General features: G+C 43.1%; 1 protein-coding gene across 3 annotated transcripts in view; it reads left to right on the plus strand.

The window, feature by feature from the left end:
• The window catches only part of GNAS (GNAS complex locus), a 233,298-nt gene that overhangs the window by 158,486 nt on the left and 51,442 nt on the right, over positions 1-23,370 (plus strand). For all 3 annotated transcript variants that reach the window (XM_077335722.1, XM_077335723.1, XM_077335724.1), the window contains exon 5: positions 22,963-23,060. In XM_077335722.1, coding sequence (XP_077191837.1) covers positions 22,963-23,060 — 98 coding nt within the window. The remainder of the gene's footprint in view (positions 1-22,962; positions 23,061-23,370) is intronic.

The raw sequence follows: 23,370 nt of genomic DNA on the forward strand, positions 1-23,370 counted from the left end.
CCCTCCCCCCAGACAAGCCCTCCAAGATTTTGTGCTTCAACCAAGACTTACTCAGCTGATGCCCCTGGCATGACTTTAGGGCCTAATAACCTCCAGGGGCCTGGTTTCTTGCAGAACCACATCAGCGGTTCCTTCACATGTATCAATTAGATATCCTGCAGAGGAGCAATACAACCAGAAACCAGAAATGGTCTCTGAGACAGAGCATGGTCTGGTGAACTACAACTGAGATAAGATCAGTCCTATATCTTGGATCACATCCTGCAACATTTCAGACCATGACTAATCCTATGGGATCAAACTGCAGGGGAAGATGCCTACTGGGTCTAATCCGTCTTTACAACCCCCTCTCCAATCATGTATTTTTTCGGGTTTCCAGCTGTTACACTGCAACCTGTTCTGGTGGTGGTTTTATCTCTGTTCTGTTCCTTCTTGTTCCTGGGATCATTAGCACGTGAAGTCACCACATTGAACTAGGGGGACAGGAAGTTGAAGAGTTTAGTCCTTCCTCCTGGGACAATTGGTGGGAATCCCTCATGCCATTCCAAGATGCCTTCCTAACCTCAGAGCAGAAGGAAACTTCACAATATGCATCCAAGGTTCCAGTCAGATGTGCAATGCTTTAACTTAATTACGGCATGGTGTCTCTTTATGAGGAACCAAGAGGGCTATTCAGGATCAGATTGATGTCTTTTATAGTCCAGGACAGTGTTTACTGCAGGTGCCAGGAGTTCTCAAAGGTCAAAGGCTGTCCCTGGTTATTACCCCTAGATAATCAGAAGTACAATTCCTTTAAAAATGGTGTTTCCATCAGCTTTTGTGACTGTTAGACATTGATGGACCTATTCTATGACTTTAGATGCTGAAATGTAGTGACCATAATTGTACCCTGTGGCAGTGAATTTCATAAGTCAATTATGCCTTGTGCAAAGTTCTTTTGTCTTTTTCAGTTTTAGCACCACCAACATAAATGGGCTCCCTCAAATTCTAGAGTTAGAGGAGAGGAAGAAAATGTTTTTCCCAATTTTGTTTTTTTGCCACACTGTGCATAGTTTTATAGACCTGTATCGTATTCCCCCCCCCACCCAGTAAACAAGTTGTTTTGATTCACCTTAATTTGGACTGTGCATTTACTTTAAGTCAGGGTGTCAATTTAATAGAAATTAATTAATACCAAGCCCCATGCTGGCACTGTTGTTGACTAACTTTCCCCCCACAAGTTAATCATAAGGATCATAGCATAAGGAACAAGCAATTACGAATAATTGCTCACAGGAGGGGCTTAATGTGGGTCAGTAAATATGTATTGTAATGAGCATGTGTTAACTGACCCATGAAATTATGTGTATAGACAAAGGATTAAGGTGGGGTTGGGTGCTAAGAAGATCCTGGGAGCTTATCTTCAGAGACTTGTTAGCATTATTTGCTCTATACCAGTAGTTCTCAACCTGGGGGTCGGGACCCCTTTGGGGGTCGAACGACTCTTTCACAGGGGTCATAGCAGGGCAAGCAGCATGGCTGGGGTAGATCGAGATAGAGCGTTCATCTGTCTGGAGCAGCAGAAAAGACCAAGATGGGCATGGTGGGACAAGAGGCAGAAGTGAACTGAGAAATCCTGAGAAAAAAACCAATTTATATACAATCATGAACAATGGATCTTCACGCCATTGGTCAGTTTCAGTTTAATTTCTGTGAAAGAACACTTGCATAATTTTTACGGTTGGGGGTCACCACAACATGAGGAACTGTATTAAAGGGTTGTGGCATTACGAAAGTTGAGAACCACTGCTCTACACTGAGGGCTTCCATCCCTTCCCCAACATTTGCTTTAAATCATGGTTTATATCAATCAACAGCCCAGTTTGCATGTAATCTGTTGTGTGACTTGGTAATTATCACTATTGCAACCCTTATTTCCTGACCATTCAAGAACAGCAGTAGTAGTGAAAGACGGATTAATAGAGGTTTGGGTCAAAAGGTGGCCATATACTACTAGCACTGCCAAAACCAGAGCATGCAGTGTGACAGGAGGGAGGGTATGTCTTATTTTCTTTTTTGGGTGTGGCTGTTTCAAGTTGCTAAAATTGAAAGGGTACAGAGGAGAGCGACGAGGATGATCTGGGGCCAAGGGACCAAGCCCTATGAAGATAGGTTGAGGGACTTGGGAATGTTCAGCCTGGAGAAAAGGAGGTTGAGAGGAGACATGATAGCCCTCTTTAAGTATTTGAAAGATTGTCTCTTGGAGGAGGGCAGGATGCTGTTCCCATTGGCTGCAGAGGAAAGGACACGCAGTAATGGGCTTAAACTACAAGTACAACGATATAGGCTAGATATCAGGAAAACAATTTTCACAGTCAGAGTAGTTCATAGGCTGCCTAAGGAGGTGGTGAGCTCCCCCTCACTGGCAGTCTTCAAGCAAAGGTTGGATACACACTTTTCTTGCATGCTTTAGGATGCTTTGGGCTGATCCTGCGTTGAGCAGGGGGTTGGACTAGATGGCCTGTATGTCCCCTTCCAACTCTATGATTCTATGATTGCCTTGAAAACCGAATAGGGGTTGCCATAAATCAGCTGTAACTTGGCATTGCTTTCTACCACCACCATTTAATTTATAACCTGACATCAGTAGCAAATAATCTTGCTCTCCTCACAACCTTGCTAAAAATTGTATGAATGGAAAGAACCCAAATGCTGCCTGTCATGTGCTTTCTAAAAGAGATTTGCCGGGATCCACTTTGTAAACCATACAAATAGTTAGATTTGAGAGAGGAGTGCTGTCTTCTTCTTCTCCTTTTTTTTTTGCAGCGAAATGAAATGAGGGCCTGTTAGAAATCTAGAGAGTCTGTGTGTGTTTCTTTTTTATACAGCGGTGGGTTGGCTGCCTGGCTGGCTGGCTGAACACACTTCCTGTTTCTAAAAAAAGCCTCTCATTTAGCTGCTGAATAAATATGACAGCACCTGCAGAACTGGATGTATAGCCTCACCTTTTGTGTTGAATCATCCAAACGGTTTGGCGAGGAATGGCAATTTCCAGAGGAACTGAAGGCTGGGGACAGATGTAGCACAGCAGTGGTAGTGCAGGATCGACAAATGCTGCCCATTGCAAAGATATTCACGTGACCTTTCTGAAATTTCAGGACGAAAGCCTTGCTCAGCCAGTATTGATTGCACAGATTTTTTTTTTAAAGAATGAACAGTTTGTTCCTCAAACTACACTATCCAGCTCTTTTTTTAATGTCAGTTTTTGGGATGGCTGTAGTTCTTCTCTTGACGCCAAAGGAGAAGGTTGTGTTTTTGGAGCCTCAAGTTACAATTGAGAGGATTTCATCTAGATGTATGTTGAAGCTACATCAGTTTTTGAGTTCCTTCCATGGCTCAGAAAGCCCTTTTAAAGACGTGCTCCCAATATGGGAGCAATGATTATCCAAACTGGCGAACACAATCTTTGTTCTGTTTGGGTGAGTGCCTTAATCACCATATTAGAAGTCCACGTTCCTAAACCACTACACCAAACTGTCTAGTCTTCTACGAGAGACTAGACAAGGCAAGACAGTGAAGAAGCATATATTTGCTCCCCAACAGAATAATCCCTTCTGCACACCTGAGTCAATGTCAACTTTGCAAGAGAAGGCCAGGACCCCATCTCTGGCTCTGAGATCTCCACCTGTCTCTATCTCCCATGGGGAAAAGGATATTGGCTTACTCAACCACCTATGCTTTCACATCCTTACATGATGTCTTTGGGATATTTGGGAGAATGGGGTGACAACTTTGCTAGCTCCAGAGATACAAGTTTGTAGCATTACCCTCATCATCAGGTATTAATATTTTCCAAGAAGGTTAATGACATTCTCCTGCAGTCATGCAAGAATAACAGTAGGAGATCCTATATATTTATGTGGAGGCAGTTTTTCTTCTTGTATAGAGAGAAGGGCTCGATGTTGGTTGGTACCCCTTTGCCAGTCATATTTGATTATTTATTACACCTGAAACCTAAGGACCTGGTATTTTCTGTTTGGAAGGTTCACCTGACTGCTATTTCATACTAGCACAAGGGAATTGAAGGAGAATCAGTTTTCTCACATCATTTGTTTAAGAGAATTCTTAAGGGATTAGGTAATCCCTGACCACCCTGGGATCCTTAGTGCCCCAGTAGTCTCTATTTGTTGTGCTAGCACCATTAATGCTCAAGCCTTTGGAACCCCTCGCTACTTTCTATGAAGGTGTGTTTTTTAGCAGCTGTTAGTTCCGCTTTCATGAATAGAGTTCCTTGATGGAGATCTGCAAAGTTGCCAGCTTGTTGTTGGCAGACATGTTTGTATGCCACTTTGCTTTGGAGCTGCAGCCGAGGCATGAAGCTCAAATGGGCATGGTAGTTCTTTTCATTTGTGGTCAAGTAAAGAGAGCGTGCCCCACTGCCTGAAGAGTAGCTTGTTAGAATCTGCATGTGTAACTGTACCGAAAATCAGTGATGAAAACAAAGTTGCACTTACTTGTAACCATTGTTCACCAAGTATCTTCTGCACAGGCACACATACCCTCCCTCCTGTCATACTGCATGCTCTGGTTTCAGCCGTGCTAGTAGTACTGAAGATAGGGAGGTACAGTGGCCCAAGAACACATTGTTCCTGGATGGGAACAAGCTTCTGACTCCAGCTCACTGCATTCCCTGGAGGCTTTTAGCTGTAAAGACCTATCCAATGGCTGGCCTGCTCATGCACAGTCCTCACATGTGCCTGCACAGGAAATACTCAGTTAATATGCAACTTTGCTTTTTTGCTCTCAGTCTTCTTTTCTTGTGTAGCTTTTCCTCCAGCACTTTGTCTTCCTCTGTGTGGTTGGCTGTGCCTCGCACAGCAGCCATTTTCTGGTTGCTCCCATCACTCTGTGTCAGAATTCCAAAGAGGCCGACCATCCTAAAAAGGTTGAGGATCCTGGCCTAAGTTCTTCAAGTGTGTATGCTCACATTCATACCTTGCCTTTCATGTTTCCCCCTGCTCTTTATTTTTATGCATGTCTTTCCCTTCCTTTTGTTAGAATCCCTCCCACTCCAGATATTGGTTCTCCACTCCTTAAGACAGAGAAGTTCTCTCTCTCACACACACACACACCCCTTTACATTATCACGCTTTAATGTTGCTCTTTAAGTATTCTTTTCTCTGAGCTACAGATAGGCCAAGATCAGTGGTCTGATTAAGGCTGCCCTGTTAGCGTATGAGCTGAATTTTGACCTGGTGGGACAGTTCACAACGTGTGGCACCAGCTCCTGTACAACTGCGGAAGAGATAGGCTTGGGCGTACTCCTAGGGTGGGCAGTTCACCTTGAAAATCCGTCACGAAGAAAATCAGAGAGTTGCGAGTTGAAACGTGTGGCAAAGCAGTAGGAGTCTCCAGTTGCATCACAGCTTCTGAGAAATATTTAGCTTTGTATAAAACGAGCCAGCTGCCTCGTCACTGCTCGTACTACAGTGCTAAAATGGGTAGGATTAGTGTTAAGGTCATGTTATTTAATACAGAAAAAACAAGGCAGAAGAGAGGCAGCCTGTGACAAGATTTTTCCTGTTGATAACCCGCAAATAGAGGAGCCCGGTGCTTGGTATCACTCTGTGTGAAGAAGGGGACTCGGTTTGAATAGACCTCAGCCTAGCAGGTTCTCAAGTCTGACATGCACCATGGTGTCTGATTCGTTTCTTGCACAGTCTCATTGGCTGGGATCCAGCCAGCTCAGCCTAAGCTGAAATCGATTCTGATTGGGTTTGCTGATTTTGTTTTCCTTTTGTCAGCTCTTTGCATTGCATTGAATCCTGTTACCTTGGGTCTGTGGCCTTCAGGGATGGCTTTTTGGCTTGTCCCCGTGTGTGCACACACTCTCAGTGGGCTGCTTTGGACAACAGCCTAGCCTGACAAATTAGCTAAGCAACTGATTTGTGAACATGGAAACCATTCGTTGTTGCATTCCAGGTCAAATTTTAGAAACTGCCATGCTGCAAGGACTCTGTGTAGGATGAGGATGTTGGGCACAATGGCTCTCTGCTATTTCCTGATGCTGGAAGCCAACCTCGATTAGGGTTGATAGTAATAAAGCAGCGGCTCGTGGTACTAGTGAAACAATGCATTTTCCCTGCCCCAACCCCTCACCACTCAGTGACAGGACGTTGACCTGGGAGTTGGACAGGCTTCAGGATCCGATTCTGGGGCCATCAAAGCACAGCTTCATCCTTTGCAGAATTATAGTTCCGTGCCTCTCATTTAGAGCGGTGACTGGCATCAAAGTGATCACCCTGGCAAGTGACGCTGAGCTATATGCCGCGTATACAGTGCCATTTCAGCTGCAGCAACGTAAGGTTCTCTTTGTGGGTGCCGCTGCAGCAGGAGCAGGGTCTTAAAGCTAGACTGCAGATGAAACGATGCACGTTTGGCTGAATGCAGCAGGCTGCAGCTTTTTGCAGGGGTGGTGAAGGAAGCTAACAGTTGATGCTTCATAAATGACGAGCATTTGATTTCAAGCGTGCGTTTTGCATCCCAGATGGACGCTGGGGCAGTTTCGTACCAGCAAGCACACTCAATGTATATAGCTTGAGATAGTTTTCCCAGAAAATAGTTTTCCCAGAATCCCGATTTTAGTTTCCCGATTGTTTAAACTCCGTAACCAGGCTGTCTGGTAACGAAAGCACTGCTAGGCTAAGCTGGCCATTGAAACTGTGTAAAGGGGGGCATGCTTCTTAGAACGGCAGTAAACTGAAGAATTTTCTCAATTGTGGTTCTTCGTCACCAGTTACAAAATGGGAAGTCATGGCTAAAAACCTTGCTGTTTTTCTGCCCTTGCTGAAGCAGCAAGGCTAAAGAGTTTATCAAGTTGCAGACCGCACAAGGGTAGTCTGCCTTTCTCTATCTCTTTGCTTTGTTTTGGGATTTTTTTCCCCCTCTTTCAATTTCCGCCTTCGAAATTGCATGTGCACATTGTCCTCTTCATGCAAACTGTTCTTTGAGCAATACATGCTTAGAATAATTCTCTAGCAACAAACGTGAGTAGGCAGGCTAGGAGAAAAGTCCTCCAGATTTAATTTTGGAGAGGAAAATAATGCAAGGTGAACCTTTTTCTTTCCCCCCAGCTTCAACTGGCATGGTCATAGTATTTGCACCTAAATGCTGCTTTTGCACTCAACTTATCGTCCCTTGTGTTGGTTTCCCTACAGGCGTGCTTTTTCCTTTTGCTGTCTCATCCCAACATTTAAGGTTGCTTTGAAAATGCAGGTGAAAATAGCCAAACTAGGGTTGCGCGCTCCTGTCATCATAGACAACATACATCAAAGTTTAGAAATATTCTATGTTTGGGTTAGGTTGTGTGCTCTGGTGCGCTTTGGCAAGCACCGATGCCTGAGGCGGCCAGCACCGCAGAGGGGAGGGGTCCCGGTGGCGCCCCTCCCGTCTGCGCCATGGCACTGAGTGCCTCGGGCATCGGTGCTGGCCGAAGCACGCCAGAGTGCACAAAACATAGAATATTTCTAAACTTTGATGTATGTTGTCCATGATGACTGTTAATGTTTTTTCATTGACGTTGTTGCAAATGTTCTGACATACCTTCCCGCTCCAACTGTTTCTATGTACACTGCTCCAAAACGTCACAGTGAGGGACGATAGATAAATTGGATGGATGGATGAAATGTAAACTATTTAGAATGCATAGGGATACTGGGAAAGAAACATAATTCAATCGATTACAAGAAGCATAGTTCAATCGCAAATGTCAGTTCCTTGGGTACAGCATGAATGGTTTTGGATCCTCCCTTCTGCTACTTTGTGCGCACACACACACACACACACACACACACACACACACCAACCAACCAACCAACCAACCAACCAACCAACCAGTAAAGGAGATACCTTGGATTGCAGCAGGAGAGGGATGGCAACAAAGTTGCATTTTGTGAACCAATACTATTTGGTCAGCAGAGGTACCTGTGGTGGATCTAACTTCTTGTATTGATTTTCCTAAAAGCTGGAAATATGCTGTGAATATGCAGATACTGGTATGCTAGACATGTAGTCTTCTGGCTGATAACTGTGGATTACCCTCAGCAATTTACTAAGTATGCACCAATCTTTTGCTTGTAATTACTGAATGTCACTTGTGCTGGGAGTGAGCAAATGTTTTAAAAAACTGCCTAATAAACTCATTTCATTAAATAAGACATGCATGTTTGCCTGGATTACCTGAGAAGGCTGCTTATATAACAATAAAAAAGGGAATATTTTTCTTATCCTAGTTGGGAAGCATGTAAATGGTAAAATTCAGGCTTCAGTATAAAAATCAAAGCAGCAAAATGAGAAAGGCAGAATTACCATGAAATTGCATCAGAAAATCTACAGTCAGCTGCTCCTCCCTCCAAAAGGCGATCCTGGGAATCTAAAAGGTCTTTTTGCCTGAATACGTTACTTTTGAACTGCAAATGATTCAAGTTTAATGCCTGTGATCACATTCCAATTCTTGCATATGTTATTTCTTGGATGATGAGCCTTAGGAAATATGCAACTAGAAGAAGAAGAAGAGTTGGTTCTTATATGCCGCTTTTCCCTACCCGAAGGAGGCTCAAAGCAGCTTACAGTCGCCTTCCCATTCCTCTCCCCACAACAGACACCCTGTGAGGAGAGTGAGGCTGAGAGAGCCCTGATATCACTGCCCGGTCAGAACAGTTTTATCAGTGCTGTGGCGAGCCCAAGGTCACCCAGCTGGTTGCATGTGGGGGAACGCAGAATCGAACCCGGCATGCCAGATTAGAAGTCCGCACTCCTAACCTCTACACCAAACTGGCTCTCTATAACTGTTTGTATTTTCAAAAAAAACCTAATTGGAAAAATATTTTTCCCTTCTAATGTCCCCAGTGCATTTGATCAAATAGAATAGGACCATTTAAGAAGCATTATACAGAATATTCAGTTCATTTGTGTCAATTAAGCTTTCTTATCCTACTGCAGGTCCTAATTTTCTGTCCCTCTGCATTTCTTCTCTGTTCTGATCATGCTAATTACAATGTGCCAGCGTGGTGTAATGGTGAAGTGCAGTGGGTTTTACCCTGGAATGCCGGGTTTGATTCCCTATTCCTCCACATGCAGCCAGCTGGGTGACGTGGGGGGCAGTCACAGTGCTATTAGAGGTGTTCTCACAGAGTAGTTCTGTCAGAGCTCTCTCAGCCTCACCCACCTCACAGGGTGTCTGTTGTGGGGAGAGGAAAGGGAAGGGGATTGTAAGCCACTTTGAGACTCCTTCAGATAGTGAAAAGCAGGGTATAAAAACAACTCTTCTTCTACCTTTGGAACCTGAGTTTCTTCTTAGCAACATCCTTCCCACCTTCTGAGTGGGGTATAACAACTCGGAGAAGTCCATTCTGACTTACATCTGACAGAGGAAACTTTGACTCTTGAAAACATACGCTCGGGCCCATGCCCCCCCCCCCGGGCACAAGGTCCCTCTCTTCCCCCTCCCCCAAAAGAGTATGTGAGCCTGCTGTCAGAGTCCCTGTGGGTGCTTCTGCTCACACAATTTGGGGGGGCAGTTTTCTGTGGACCCCCCACTCCAAAACTGCAGGCCAATGTTCTGGAGAATCTCTTTAGAAATTACAGGGGAACTTAATGGGGGGAAAAAGAGATAAGAAAGCTCTTGCCCACAGCTGGAGCTATGCCGTCTTTTTGTTTTGAAAATATTCATATCCTGATTTATCAATAAATAAGCTCAAAGAGGCCTCAGGCTGTTAGGATCCAACCCACTATTCATAATTCCAGAAGCCTGGTGGAACTTGTGACACTAAGTGTTTATAATCAGATGCTACGGGGGCGTGGAATCAAGTGGAAGTTTCAAAGGCTTGTTGAAGGCTATATATAGAGATCCAAGGATCGCATTAATAGAGGTCTGATTGTCTGACATGCCACAGAACTAAGCCAGGAATTTCTTGTTCCTCCCCTGGTAACTTGAGGGCTTCTAAAAACTGACAGTACATAGCGGAATACAAAAATAGAACGGCAAAAACAGAATCTTTCACGTAAACCCCCCTGAACATGCCTAATGTTTTGTTGGAAAGAAAAGAAAGCGTATTTTGTTTTTAAAATGCGTAAAGGGCACCTGAAGTATCATTTGAAGGTAATACTTCTGAACTGATTGTGAACTCATGGAAGTTGAAACTCCACAGGACCATCTGGAATACGGTTCTCCCAGCATGCTCACTTCATGCTGCTGCAACTCTTTAGGATACCCTGCGCCTACCGAAAGCACCATGTTGCCCCAAAATAGTTCCATTTTCTTCGTTCTTTATTGTAAACATATTAAAAAGCTGGTACAAAAGCACTTCTGGTATGGAAAAATGGACAAATGAGAACAAGATGCAATTTAATAAAGATAAGTGTAAAGTTCTGTCTGGGCCAGAAAAATGAAAAGCATGCCTACTGGATGGGGGATACGCTTCTAGGTAACATTGTGTGGGGGGGGAAAAAACTAAGCTCACCCCCTCAATCAGCCAGGGCCAGCCTTATGTCCGTCTTACTGGTGAGAGTGGGGAGACAGATCTATTTATTAACAGACGGACATGGGGGATCTCAGACTGAATAGCGGGCCCCGCCCTGGCCTCACCCGTATGCCTGGTGGAAGATGGCTAGTCCATGACGAGCAGCATAGCAATACAATTATAAATATTTTTAAAAAGAATTAAAATATGCCGGTTATTGCCGATACCATTAAACTGTTCCTAGGCCTGTTCATTTCCTTTATGGTAACACCAGGCATACATATTTCAAGTTTTCCACAGAAGATCCCAGACCGCGGATCCCAGTTGAAACAAGTGATGAAGCAAACCGTAGAGCCTAAGTTATGAGTGTTAAGCGTTGCTGTTTTTCACAGAGAGATTGAGTCAGTTTCGTTCTTAACAGTAACATTTAATTATATACAATTGCATATTTTTTTGGGGGGGGGGGGGGGAATTATTGCGGTTTCACTGGTTCTTCAGCGTGCTTTGCCAAAAAAGCAATCCAGATACTCCATTTCTCACATCAGCAGTCTTTGAAATGTTTTCTGCCCTGTTTGTGAAGTCTTCAGCAGATCATGAGGCCCCTGCACAGAAATTTTTTGCTTGCATGTGGTTGCTCACATTGGTCACAGTGCTGGTTTTTAATTCACATGCACACATAAAAATATGGTCACAGTACTGTTTTTTAATTCACATGCACACATACAAATACTATTTTATTTATTTATTTATTTTTATTTTATTTAGATTTTTATATCGCCCTCCCCTACGGCTCTGGGCGGTTTACAGAAAACATCGTAGAACATTTACATCAATGTAACGGATAACAATAACATACCAATTTAGAACAGCATTTCAACAAACAATAACATTCACAATCCCTAGGTAGATTCGACCTCTCAGTCTGAGGGGCGAACCTGTAGATGTTTTGAGTCAGTCAGCCTCAAGCAAATGCCTGGAGGAAGAGCTCCCTTTTGCAGGCCCTGCGGAATTGTGGAAGTTCAGGCAGGACCCTGATCTCTTCCTGTAGCTCATTCCACCAGGTGGGGGCCAGGACCGAAAAGGCCCTGGCCCTTGTTGAGGTCCAATGTGCCTCTTTAGGGCCAGGGATCTGCAACCAGTTGGAGGTGGCGGAGTGTAGAGCTCTTTTGGGGGTATAGGCAGGGAGGCGGTCTCTGTGCCCAAACCGCGTATGGCCTTAAAGGTGATTACCAAAACCTTAAGCTTAATCTGGAATTCAACTGGGAGCCAGCCAAGTTCTAGGAGTACCGGACGGATGTGAGATCTCCATGATGTCTTAGTGAGAAAAGTGGATACTTCTATGGCCATTTTCAAGCAGGTCATTTCTCCCAGATTTGATGCTCTTGAGAAGTAGGGGTAGGGTTCCAGCTCCCTAAAATAGTGTGGTGCATTTGCGTGCCTCCCAAGGTTTCCAGTCTTTGTCAATCTTGCTTTGCAGTAAAGTTTGGGGAAAGCTTGGGGAAGTAGCTCAGCTTTTACTGGTCATATCTACCTGGCTGCCATTTCCCCTATTCCTTTGACAGCCATTTCCTCCCTCTGTCACTGGGTCCTTTTTTTTTTTTTTTTAAGTGCAGTCATCATACATCTCCATAACAATATAACTGCCTGTGCATGCAATTCTCTGCAGTCCCAGATTTTAATTTTTAACACAAGTGGTTTCTTGCCCCTTTTATTGCGGAGATATAAGGGGAAAGGGACCATAGGCTAAGCTTGGGAATTCCGAGATGTCAACACTGATCATTGTATCATAACATTAAACCCCCCAATCTAAATAAAAACCTCTGACAAGGCCTGAGGGGATGGCTGCCCAGGGGGGGTGAGCGGGGTCACTGCTGAATACAGTACAAATCCCATTTCTGCTTTCTAGCATGGTCTATACATTGAAAAAAAACAAATAAAATAAAAAATAAATTAATAAACAAGTAGAGAATTCTGCAGAATTATTATCAAAGCATTGGTACAGTTCTGTAATTGCCATTGAACTGACTGAGAAGATTAAAAGGCCTTTGGGGGTGATAGCAGTGCTTTGCTTCAGATCTGAAGCGATGCAAGAAGGACTTGCCCATCTAATACCTTGTCATAAGATGTGCTAAACCCTCTTTCCAAGATCCTACTGTGGGATTGCTGTGAACGCAGCAGGAGACATTCTCCCCGACTCTTAGTGGAATGTCGTAGGGGCGCGCTCCAGCAGAAGAGTAAGCATTATGTGACCACAGTTTATAAGGCATGGCTTTGCTGCCCAAAGTTAGGGGTCATTTATGTTTTTAAAAGCAAAAGAGATGGAACATGAGAGAAATGCATATTGATATGTATATTTTTTTTCCATTTTGGAGTCTGACTTCGTTTGACCTTTAATCGTATGGTTTACTTGGCAGTGACCTATTTAAAACTCCTTGTTATGAAACACGAAGTTTCATGGGGCACTGAACTTTGTCCTAATGAAATTGAATCTCTTGTTTTAACAGCAGTGTTGTGTAACTTATGCACACACCTTTCAGTAGGGTGTGTGTGGTTCCCCCCACCCCTAGTAGCAAGTGAACAATGAATTAATGACAGGTCTACATATTTGTCCAGGCCTCAGGAGAGCAGGCTAGAAATCTAAACAATAATAATGATAATAATAGTAGTAGTAATAATAATAATTTACAAATAGTTGTGTATCCTTTTTAAAGGCCTTTAGGACCCTACGTGGCATTCCTGTTACATCAATATTGGCTCCTGGCTGCACTGAAAGTTTCTGACCAAGCAAAGAAGGTATACAGTTGAACCATTATAGAATCATAGAATAATAGAGTTGGAAGGGACCTCATGGGTCATCTAGTCCAACCCCCTTTCCATTGCTATAGGAAAATGTAGAATGAAGCCCCTGATTAACATTTGCCTTTGGTCACAGGCGATAATCATTTTAAAAATTCACCTTGATAAATGTATAAGAAAGGATTGTTGTGTTGTACTGTCAGAAATTGGAGAATGGCTTCTGACAGTACAACATATTAATCATTTGTTTGACTACTGAGGAAGACCAGTGGGTCAAAATGCGCATGGTCAGGGTCAATAATGGTCATATTTGACTGGAACTGTACAGTTCGATTCTTCATGGAGGCTATCACCAGGGCCGATATCTGTTTTTTAATTAGCTTTGTAATAAATACATGGATATTTTTGTATATCTGTCAATATTAAATTTGTACACTTAGATCTTCTTAACCTTTTTGGTTCTTAAATCAATCCAGTTTGAGTTAAGTCTCCCCACCCCCCTTTTTTCCCCATTTCAGTTAGGACAATAACTGCACCATTGTTATTTGTGTCCAGATGGACTCCCTCAAAGTTATGCTGCTGCTGCTAAAATACATCATTTTAATCTTTGCGGCAGGCAAATACTTCACTCAGTTTTCAAAAAACCCCGAGAGCTCTATTTTCCAAATTCCAAACAGTGTTCCTAGCTCACTTCCTTCCACATACTGATTACCTGGGACCTGGCCTGAAAGGGAAGGAAAAACCCAGTTGCCCTTCATCTTACAAGGGATTCCCTACCCTGTCTGTTGAGGATATTCTCAACACACAAGTGATCAGCTGGATGGTTGTATCACTTGTGTTGTGTCACAGTTGTTGTATCACTAGGATTGGTTATCCCCTGTGCCCTTTGGTATATTTCTTAAAAGGCATGGTTTAGAATCCCTCCTGAACTTTTGTGCAGCAGCAAGATTGCTGCTGTTTCTGTATTTCATGAACCAGGGCTATCATACAACTGATGTTCAGATGGCTACCTCCTATCCATGGCAACACTATTGCTCACCATTGTCTTCCCTCCATCACGCTTTTTCAAATGAATTTATCTTGGCATTTTTCCGCTTTGCAATTGTGTGCCCTTTTTTATTTTCCCCTCCTTAGAAAGAAATAAACTATGAAGACAATTTGGCGATACTTTCATTTTGAGTTTCTATATTTACTGTGCACGTTGCATACCTAATTTTACAACCTTTCTGTATCCCTTCGCTATAAATGGATTCTTGATTATATCGTCTGCCTTGCTTACAGAGAATGGCGTGCGTAACCGCTTTCACTAGTTACATGCAAATCGATAATTTCCTTCCTGTGCGGAACACTGTGTTGTCTTTGTGTATTATGATTTCCAGAGGTGGAGAAGTTCTACAAATGCCCTGCCTTGAACTTCCATAAATAATCAGAAGTGTTCTCCATTTCTTGCCTCTTGATTGATTGATTGATTGATTGATTGTATTTGGAAATTCTCTTAAGTGTAAGGATAATGTTTCCTAATAAGGTTGAAGTAACTTACTTTGTATGTACCATCGTAGGAAAAAGGAACAAGTAATTATTAAGGGCTTGGATGGATATTGCAATGTAGAAGAGGGAAAAAAACTTAATCTGGACTTCTCTGATACTAGTTTTATAAGAATGGCTGTGTTCTATCTTAAAGGGACAGCTCTGCTTTGTTTCCAAAATGTGAAGAATTAGAATAAAACATGTTGTTACTTTTCAGATACATTATTTATTTTTTAGTACCGTGCTAGATTTAACATTGGTATGTCTCCCAGGTTACACCTGTAGGACATGTAGTCCAGCATCCTGTCTCACACAGAGGCCAAACTGTTCCACTGGAGGGCCAAAAACCGGGCATAGGGTCTTTCTCCGATGTTACCTCCTGTCCCAAGTATCCAGAAATGTGCCTTCTACATTCTACAAGATGTTCACTGATGAACTTGTAGTAGAGTTCAAATCAAAGAATCCTGGGACATCCCTCCTCCTGCTTGGAGGAGATCCAGCGCCTGTTAGATTGCAAAGGGGATGGAAACAAAAGCACTCTTGTTTTAACAATACCAAAATAATGGAGTTGTTCAGACCTCCTGATAGGCAATCTGGTGGTGCATAGCAGCTCCCAGTAGAACCTCTGGGTTCTGACCTGCTTATTGGAGGCATGCTTCCATATCCCAATTTGGCTGTGGCTTTAGATGTAATTCGGGGTTAATGTATGATCACAGGTATTTTCCTGGGAAGAACAGTGCATTGAATCTGACTTACCCAGCCAGGATGATTACAAAGAAGGGGATATTAGTCAATTAAAGGGGATATTGTCCTACCTTTAGCTGGACCCTCCATAGCAAGACCAACCTGCAAGCAGGCTTGCCTGTTCCTAACAGAAGGCCTTCTTGATCCACCAAAGCACAAGAATACCAGGAAAGAGTGCTCCTGTCTGTGGAAGCCACATCCAAAGGTCCATAAACTAGGAACATCACAAGCATTTCTCCTGCAGGTTTTTAAGCTCATAGGAATTCATAGGTTTTACACCTTGAATTGGAACTGACTTTGACAGGGGTCATTAGGAGGGCTGTTATTGCCTGCCTCATAACTTCACGCTTGCAGTGCCCTTGTCTAATTCTGAGTATTTGTATTTGTTTCTAACTCTCAGAATACTTTTTAGAGATCTGTCTGGGTAGACCATATTGCTGTAACCTGGAGTCAGGATGTCATTCAAGTAACATTTTATGGGGAAGAAGGTTTTGAGGTCCATGTTGTCTAGGAGTGACCAGACCCTAGCTAGACTAATTAGCTTATATTGTTCTTTACGATTTTTGTGTATCATAGTACATTTTTGGGTGAAGCTTTTGGGGAAAGGCTGTAAAGACATTCTTGGACATCGACTAACAGAGGGACGTACAGTAGAAGCAGTGCAATGTTGAGATGAAATGGATACCTCTGGGGCCAAGGTTTTATATGCTGCCATAAAAATTAGGAGCCTTCTTCTTGGACAAAGCTGTTGTCAGCTTTTCGTGTTTAGCAGAGGGGTATTTTTAGAGTCCTTTCTATTAAAAGGCATCAATATATAGTTGCAGGAATAGCCCGCATTGCTGCTGTTACGTCATGTGCTCTATTAGAATGTGCCAACAGATGAATTGATGTTATAGCAACAGGAAACCTACATGCAAGGGCTAGTCTGGTTGTTGTCTTTCTAGGTAACATGCCTACTACAAAGCACAACTCGAATGACTCGGTGAGCTTTGTAATCAGTTCTGTTGTTTTTTTTTCCCTTTTCCTTTTCCTTTTTTTTTTTTTTTTTTGTAGAGCTTAGTTTCTGATAGGGCCATGTGAAGATGGTCGTAGCAACTCGGGGCTCTCTTGGAGGCAGAGAATCACATACCTGCTTGTGTTTTCTCCTCTAAGGTTTTGTTTTCTCCTCTCCTTATTTACTCTCTCTCAGTATTTCTGCCATTGTGGGTGTTTTGACCGGGAAGCTAAACTTTAGGCTTCAAAGTACTTCCTTGAATATGGATCAGTGTAGGGGCAGCTGACCTGTTGGTAGCACCCATGCTGGGCCAGTAGAGGATGGCACAGAAAATGAACATGCACGCCAGACCATATTAAGGGCTATGAGGGCAATTTTTGTTGTTGTCAGCCATTCAGCTGTGTCCGACTCTTGTCGATTCCATGCCACAACGGCTGTCACAATCCACCTCCCTCAGCCATGCTGTGTTCTGGTCAGCGTCCATTCCGGTAGTGTCCAACCACCATGACCTTTGTCAGCCTGTTTTCGTTTTTCCTCTGACCAATCCTTGCAAAACTGGGAAACGAAATCAGCATGTTCGATTTTCTGAGCTTGGTGGCGGGGGACACACTTTTTAAAATCTTTTGACCATGGAGGAACCCCTGAAATAATTGTTCAGGCTTCAAGGAGCCCCTGATGTGATGTCAGTTGGCCACGCCTCTCTGTCATGCCGCCCAGAAGTGATGTCACCAGGCAGGCTCAAGAAGGTCTGTTGGGGGGGGGGTGACGTGATTTAAGGCAGAAGTAAGCATGCAGACTCCAAACAGAAACCACAAGTGAACTCATTCATACTCAGGATGGGAGGGGAGCAATGGAAGCAGCTGTTTCCTAACTTGTAGCTGAGTCTATTAAGGCAGGAGCCTTATGATGCGGACCCCCTCCTGAATTCCTGAAGACCCCTGGTTGGGGAGCTCTGGCTTAACTACTAGAGCATACTGTCACTTTCTTGCCTTGCTATTTCTGCACTGTTCCTGTGAGCTGCTTGCAACAGCATTGGGAGCACTGTTGTGCACAGGTTTGAGGAGAGGAAGGCTATAGGTTGTTTTCAGGGAAAACATGCAAGAGTTTCAGCCTGGTGTGATTGGCATGCTGCATTGCAGCATGTTCAGCCCAGCAAAGACGAGAGAACGATATGCTGAAATTCTCTTGGCATTTGATGCCCCGCCTTTTGCACCATGTATGAATGGAAGCAAAATGGTTTCTGTGTCTTGTGTCAGTGTTGTAACCTGCACTTAATTTATGGAATAGGGATTTAATTAAAGTATTAGAAAACCTACATACTTCCAACTTCTCCACCTAATTTAGTAGTGGTAGAAAGTCATTGGTGAAGGAGTAGATGGCATCCGCGCAATGTCCTTAAACTGTATTGTGGGAGTGGAGTTTAACTGAAGGGAGAAGGCTGTCTGTTAAAAGCTGCAATATCGGACAGTTGTCTATAATCTAATAACCAAAATATCAGTATCTTGTCAGCCCTGGTTTTAAAATCCCCAGTTAAAGCATTCAAAGAATAGGGACTTGAATTATTTGTAAGTCAGCTGTGAAAAGTTAAGGACCACTTTTAATGAGATAGCAGGATAATTATTGGCAGCATATTGTTCAGGTCAGAAGAGGTTGACTGTGATGGGCTGCGGGTAAAGAAATGTGAAGGGTTAATTATTCACAGAGATAGAGTCTTGAATGACAGGCTGCTCCAGGCAATCTGATTGGTTAATGTCAGATGAGCAGAGGGAGAGAGAAACTTTAGAGCTGCATCAAGAGGAGGCAGAGTCATTAAGAATTCAGACCTGACTGAGAACAGGTAACAAACAGGAGAACTGGGAAAAGTTGGCAAGGACCAGTGGGTAGTTAGATGGAGACCCCCATTTGGGCCAAGGAAAGAGGATAGATTTCAATAGAGAGAAGAATTTCCCTACCTACCAGATCAGAGATCTTTGCATACTTCAGAGCTGACTCCCTGTTTGTGTGGTTAGAAACTGCCTTTCAAGCCTTAAGAGTCCATTAAAAACACAGGACAAGTACTGGAAGGAGTGTGCCAGATTTCTGGAAACCAAAAGTCAGAGAAAGTGCATTGGAGTGTTTGGAGGAAATACTGAAACAAAATCCACTTAACATAAAGATTTTAGGTAACTCTGCATGGCTTAAGAAACTCATTAATCTGAAAATAAGAACTAAAGTCTGTGCGTGCACTGCCTTTACCTCAGAAATTTCAACCCCTGATTTCACCTGACCTTTCCCCTCTCTGTTGAATAGAATGTTTTGTTATGAATTTGGAATATGAGTGCCATTAAAATTGAGTGCCATTAAAATTAAAGGGGACACTAGTTTTTTTCCCTCAGGTTCTTGAGAAAACAGCCAAAATATTATACCTTTGATGATAGAGTGGGACATCCAGAGTTCTTCAGGAAGAATAATAGAAGGAAAATCTTGTCTTTGAGGGGAGGAAAGTGGATGTCCTAGCTACCTTAAGGAAAGTTGCCGTCTCATTGGCCAATATCCTCTTGTTGATTACATTTATTCATTGAAATGAATCATGACCCAGTAAAATGCACCAGTCAAGATAAAAAGCCTTCTTTTACTGACTGGGAATAGCCTCATTATCTGCTTGCCTTCACATTCTGGTCATTTTGTGATAGAAAACTTTGCTTAAGAACACATCCGCCCAGATACAAATGCCTCCTTATGAAATAAATGGCAGTTGTGGGTCTGGCCCTTCCTTATCCTACTTCTTATGAAATGAGTAGTCTAGGAGGACAGAGGACTGTATTTAAAATGTAGATTTAGGAATAGTTTTCCGCTCTGACTAAGAATATATCATCAGCTTTCATAAGATGCAGCCTACTTAGAGAAAAGGGAAACTACAAGGCTGCAACTGGACTACCTGCTCTCAACATTTCTTCAACAAAAGGTGCATTAATTTGAGCTACGAATTACAATAGCAAGAAAGGGTTGTTGTTGTTAGGTGCGAAGTCGTGTCCGACCCATTGCGACCCATGGACAATGATCCTCCAGGTCTTCCTGTCCTCTTCCATTCCCCGGAGTCCATTTAAGTTTGCACCTACTGCTTCAGTGACTCCATCCAGCCACCGCATTCTCTGTCGTCCCCTTCTTCTTTTGCCCTCGATCGCTCCCAGCATTAGGCTCTTCTCCAGGGAGTCCTTCCTTCTCATGAGGTGGCCAAAGTATTTGAGTTTCATCTTCAGGATCTGGCCTTCTAAGGAGCAGTCAGGGCTGATCTCCTCTAGGACTGACCGGTTTGTTCGCTTTGCAGTTCAAGGGACTCGCAAGAGTCTTCTCCAGCACCAGAGTTCAAAAGCCTCAATTCTTTGACTCTCGGCCTTCCTTATAGTCCAACTTTCGCAGCCATAAACAAGAAAGGGTACACAATTGTAAAAAGGGTCACTCATAATGCCCTGTTTATGTCCTGTTCCATACAGTCCAGTTTCATGTGTATTTCTTTCTGATGCTCTGCTTAGCATTCCCATCAGCACAGATAGTATTATTCAGATGCACCAGTTTTTCCTGTGTATGGAGAAGTCCACTCCCTCCATAGGGTAGCCTAAGGAGGTGGTGAGCTCCCCCTCACAGGCAGTCTTCAAGCAAAGGTTGGATACACACTTTTCTTGAATGCTTTAGGATGCTTAGGGCTGATCCTGCGTAGAGCAGGGGGTTGGACTAGATGGCCTGTATGGCCCCTTCCAACTCTATGATTCTGTGATTCTATGATTCTAGCCTTCCATCATAGCAACTGTCTGAACTTGATACAGTTTAGGAATGTACTCACTGCTTCATATGCTGATTGTGAGAATTAGCCCTGTGGTGGCAGGGAGATTCCATAGTACTTAAAATATTTTTTGTATTTCACAGTACTCTTGATGTAGTAGTAGAGAGTCATTGTTCTAAAGCACTCTTCTTCTTCTCCCTCACCCCCTAATTCTTTCTCTTCTCCCTCCCCCCCAATACAGACAAATGTGCCCCTCCAGTGTATACCACTAATTTGTATGAGTAGTTTTTACTCATCTCCACAGCAAGCTGTCATACATGAGTTTTGTCAGAGATTTGGATTATTTCAATTGTTCTTTTTTAGTCAAGTGAAGTGGGGGGGGGTGTTGTATCAGCAGATTTCAGGAAAGTCATGGAAGTATTGGGTACTCCTAAAAAGCAAATCACTTTAGATTTGGTCTGTGAGAAAAAGGAAGCATGTTTATTGTAGCATATAGTCATGGTCACGATATAGTCATAGTCACTATGACCTGGATAGCCCGATTTCATCAGGTCTCAGAAGTTAAGCAGGGTGGATCCTGGCCAGTATTTGGAAGGGGGCCACCAAGGAGTACCAGGGTCATGACTTGGAGGCCGAATTACCTCTGAATGTCTCCTGCCTTGAAAACCCTACAGAGTCCTCATAAATCGACTGTTACTTGGCAGCAAAAAAAGAAATCGGGGTCAGAGCCGTTTATTCCAGACTCATTAGAAAAAACTATCACTAGTCACTACTTTTGTGCTTATTACCAACTGGGATGATTTTACTGTTCCATAAAAAACTGACCTTCATAGTATTTGTTAATGATGCTTCTAAAAATCTAGAACTAATTGGTATTGATAGTACCTCAGCGCTCTATTCATGATCGTATCTTTTAAAAAATAATAATAATAGGTAATTTTCTTCTTCATCCCACTATTGCTGATCTGGGGAGGGTTTATGAATTGATTCACCAGTGATGCACACCAGCTGGTTAACCTATACCAGGGGTGGCCAAACTGTGGCTCTCCAGATGTCCATGGAATACAAATTCCCATGAATTCCTGCCAGGATGTTGCACGGACATCTGGAGAGCCACAATTTGGCCGTCCCTGCCCTGTATACTTGGCAGATTTATGTGAACTGCCCTGCTGAAAGGGCTTTGATAGCATGACAAGCCTCTCTGATAGGTTTCAGTACACACAAATGTTGCCATCTTTGAGAAATGTAAAATTCCTGGTTAAGGGTGAATCTGACCGGTGTTAATGGTAGATAATGTCAGTATAGGTGCTGCACTGACCTACAGTTAAGGCCAACAAGGAAACGGACGGGGGAATTTACAAATAGGGAGAAGTGCAGAATGGATCTTCTGATTGTGGCTTATTGTTGTGTTTGCCCTGAGCCACACAAAGAGCACAACTACTTTTAATAGTGTAGGGGTGTTGCTAAAAGTTGAGTTCTTTAGAGCCTTTGCTTAATGGTCACAGACAGCAAGCTTTAGAAAATTTGTGCAACTCAATGATATTCTTCTTGGGAGTCCATTCAGAGATCACGTTGGAACCTGAAAATCCAGTGCGACTTTTATTCGCCAGTTCGGGATGGATTCCGAAAGAAGTATGCACAAGAGAATCATACTTTTAAACAAAAAAAATTCTTTTGAAATATTAAAGAAGTTCAGCAGTCCCTTTTCCCTGCTCCCCTCCCCCTTTAAAGGAATTCCTTATTTGTATGCGGTTCATAAGTCATTCATACAACACGGTTATTCTGTATTTGGAAAATGTGCAACCACCAAAAATAATCAAACATTTTTTGTCTACCGTTACTTCCTGATAACTAGAAGGTGGCTTTTGGTCCTTCCCCCCCCCCCCCCGCTTCATTTGAATGAACATTGTGGTTTCTTCAAATGAGGAGAACTACTCATCAGGCTTATGGGAAGAGCTTTTCTTCGTTCGCTCTCTGCAGGAGAAATATAATATAAAATCTATATGCAGATTGTAATGAACAACAGGGTTGATGTTTATGAAGGGAAAGGGTTTCACAGTTGCTGATCAATATGGACTTCTGCAGGAAAGGAGAGGAGCATAGGGGAGCTCTGTGTGCCTTCCACCCATGGGGTGGTAGGGCTACTGCCCATTCTTGGTTATGGGAAAACTTCTTTTGTATTTGTTGTAGAAATATTAATAGATGCATAAAATAGCTGAAAATGTACATTCTTCTGTTAATGGAACCGGTGTGCATTGTTTAGTTACTGAGACTTTCTTTATAGCTGGGGTGGCCAAACTGGGGCTCTCCAGATGCCCATAGACTACAGTTACCATGAGCCCCTGCCATTTGTCCATGCTGGCAGGGTCTCATGGTAATTGTAGTCTGTGGACATTTGGAGAGCCACAGTTTGGCCACTCCTGTTTATGCAGATATATTTCAGTACTGCTCGTGCTCTCAACTGTGATCTGTCCATCAAATATAAATAACGGGATCAGAGGTGGTGCTTCTTGCAGAAAATTGCTGCATGTATGTGTTTACTTGGATATTAGCTGTTCATTTTGAACAAATGTCCTCCCCTCTCCCCCAATTAGTTGTGAATGTTCCCTACTGAATGGTTGTCTCCTTTTATTTGTTTCCAGGACTTTTATGAACATACAAAAACACTTTGGCAAGATGAAGGTGTGAAAGCCTGCTACGAGAGATCCAACGAGTATCAGTTGATCGACTGTGCACAGTAGTAAGTATAATTTTGGTTAAACTTTTGGGCCACTGTGTCTTGGGGGATGGCAAAGAAAGTTGAGTACAGCTGTAAAGCTCTCCCAAGACGTTAGCAGTCTGGCACTTTCCTGTTTGCCCCAAAAGTCCTTTTGGAAGATCAGGGAGAACCTCACAAGCCAATGCTCTAAGAATGCTGGGACAGCAATAGCTAGGGAACAGTCCCCTCCTTCCTCTTCCACTACTGGTTTCTATCAGCAGAGGAGGGGTTAGGAGGCAGTTTTACTATCAGAGAGAAGTTGCGGACCATGGGGGAGGCAGAAGATGGGGAA

The sequence above is a fragment of the Paroedura picta genome, chromosome 4 (genome assembly GCF_049243985.1).
Source record: "Paroedura picta isolate Pp20150507F chromosome 4, Ppicta_v3.0, whole genome shotgun sequence".
Classification (NCBI taxonomy): Eukaryota; Metazoa; Chordata; class Lepidosauria; order Squamata; family Gekkonidae; genus Paroedura; species Paroedura picta.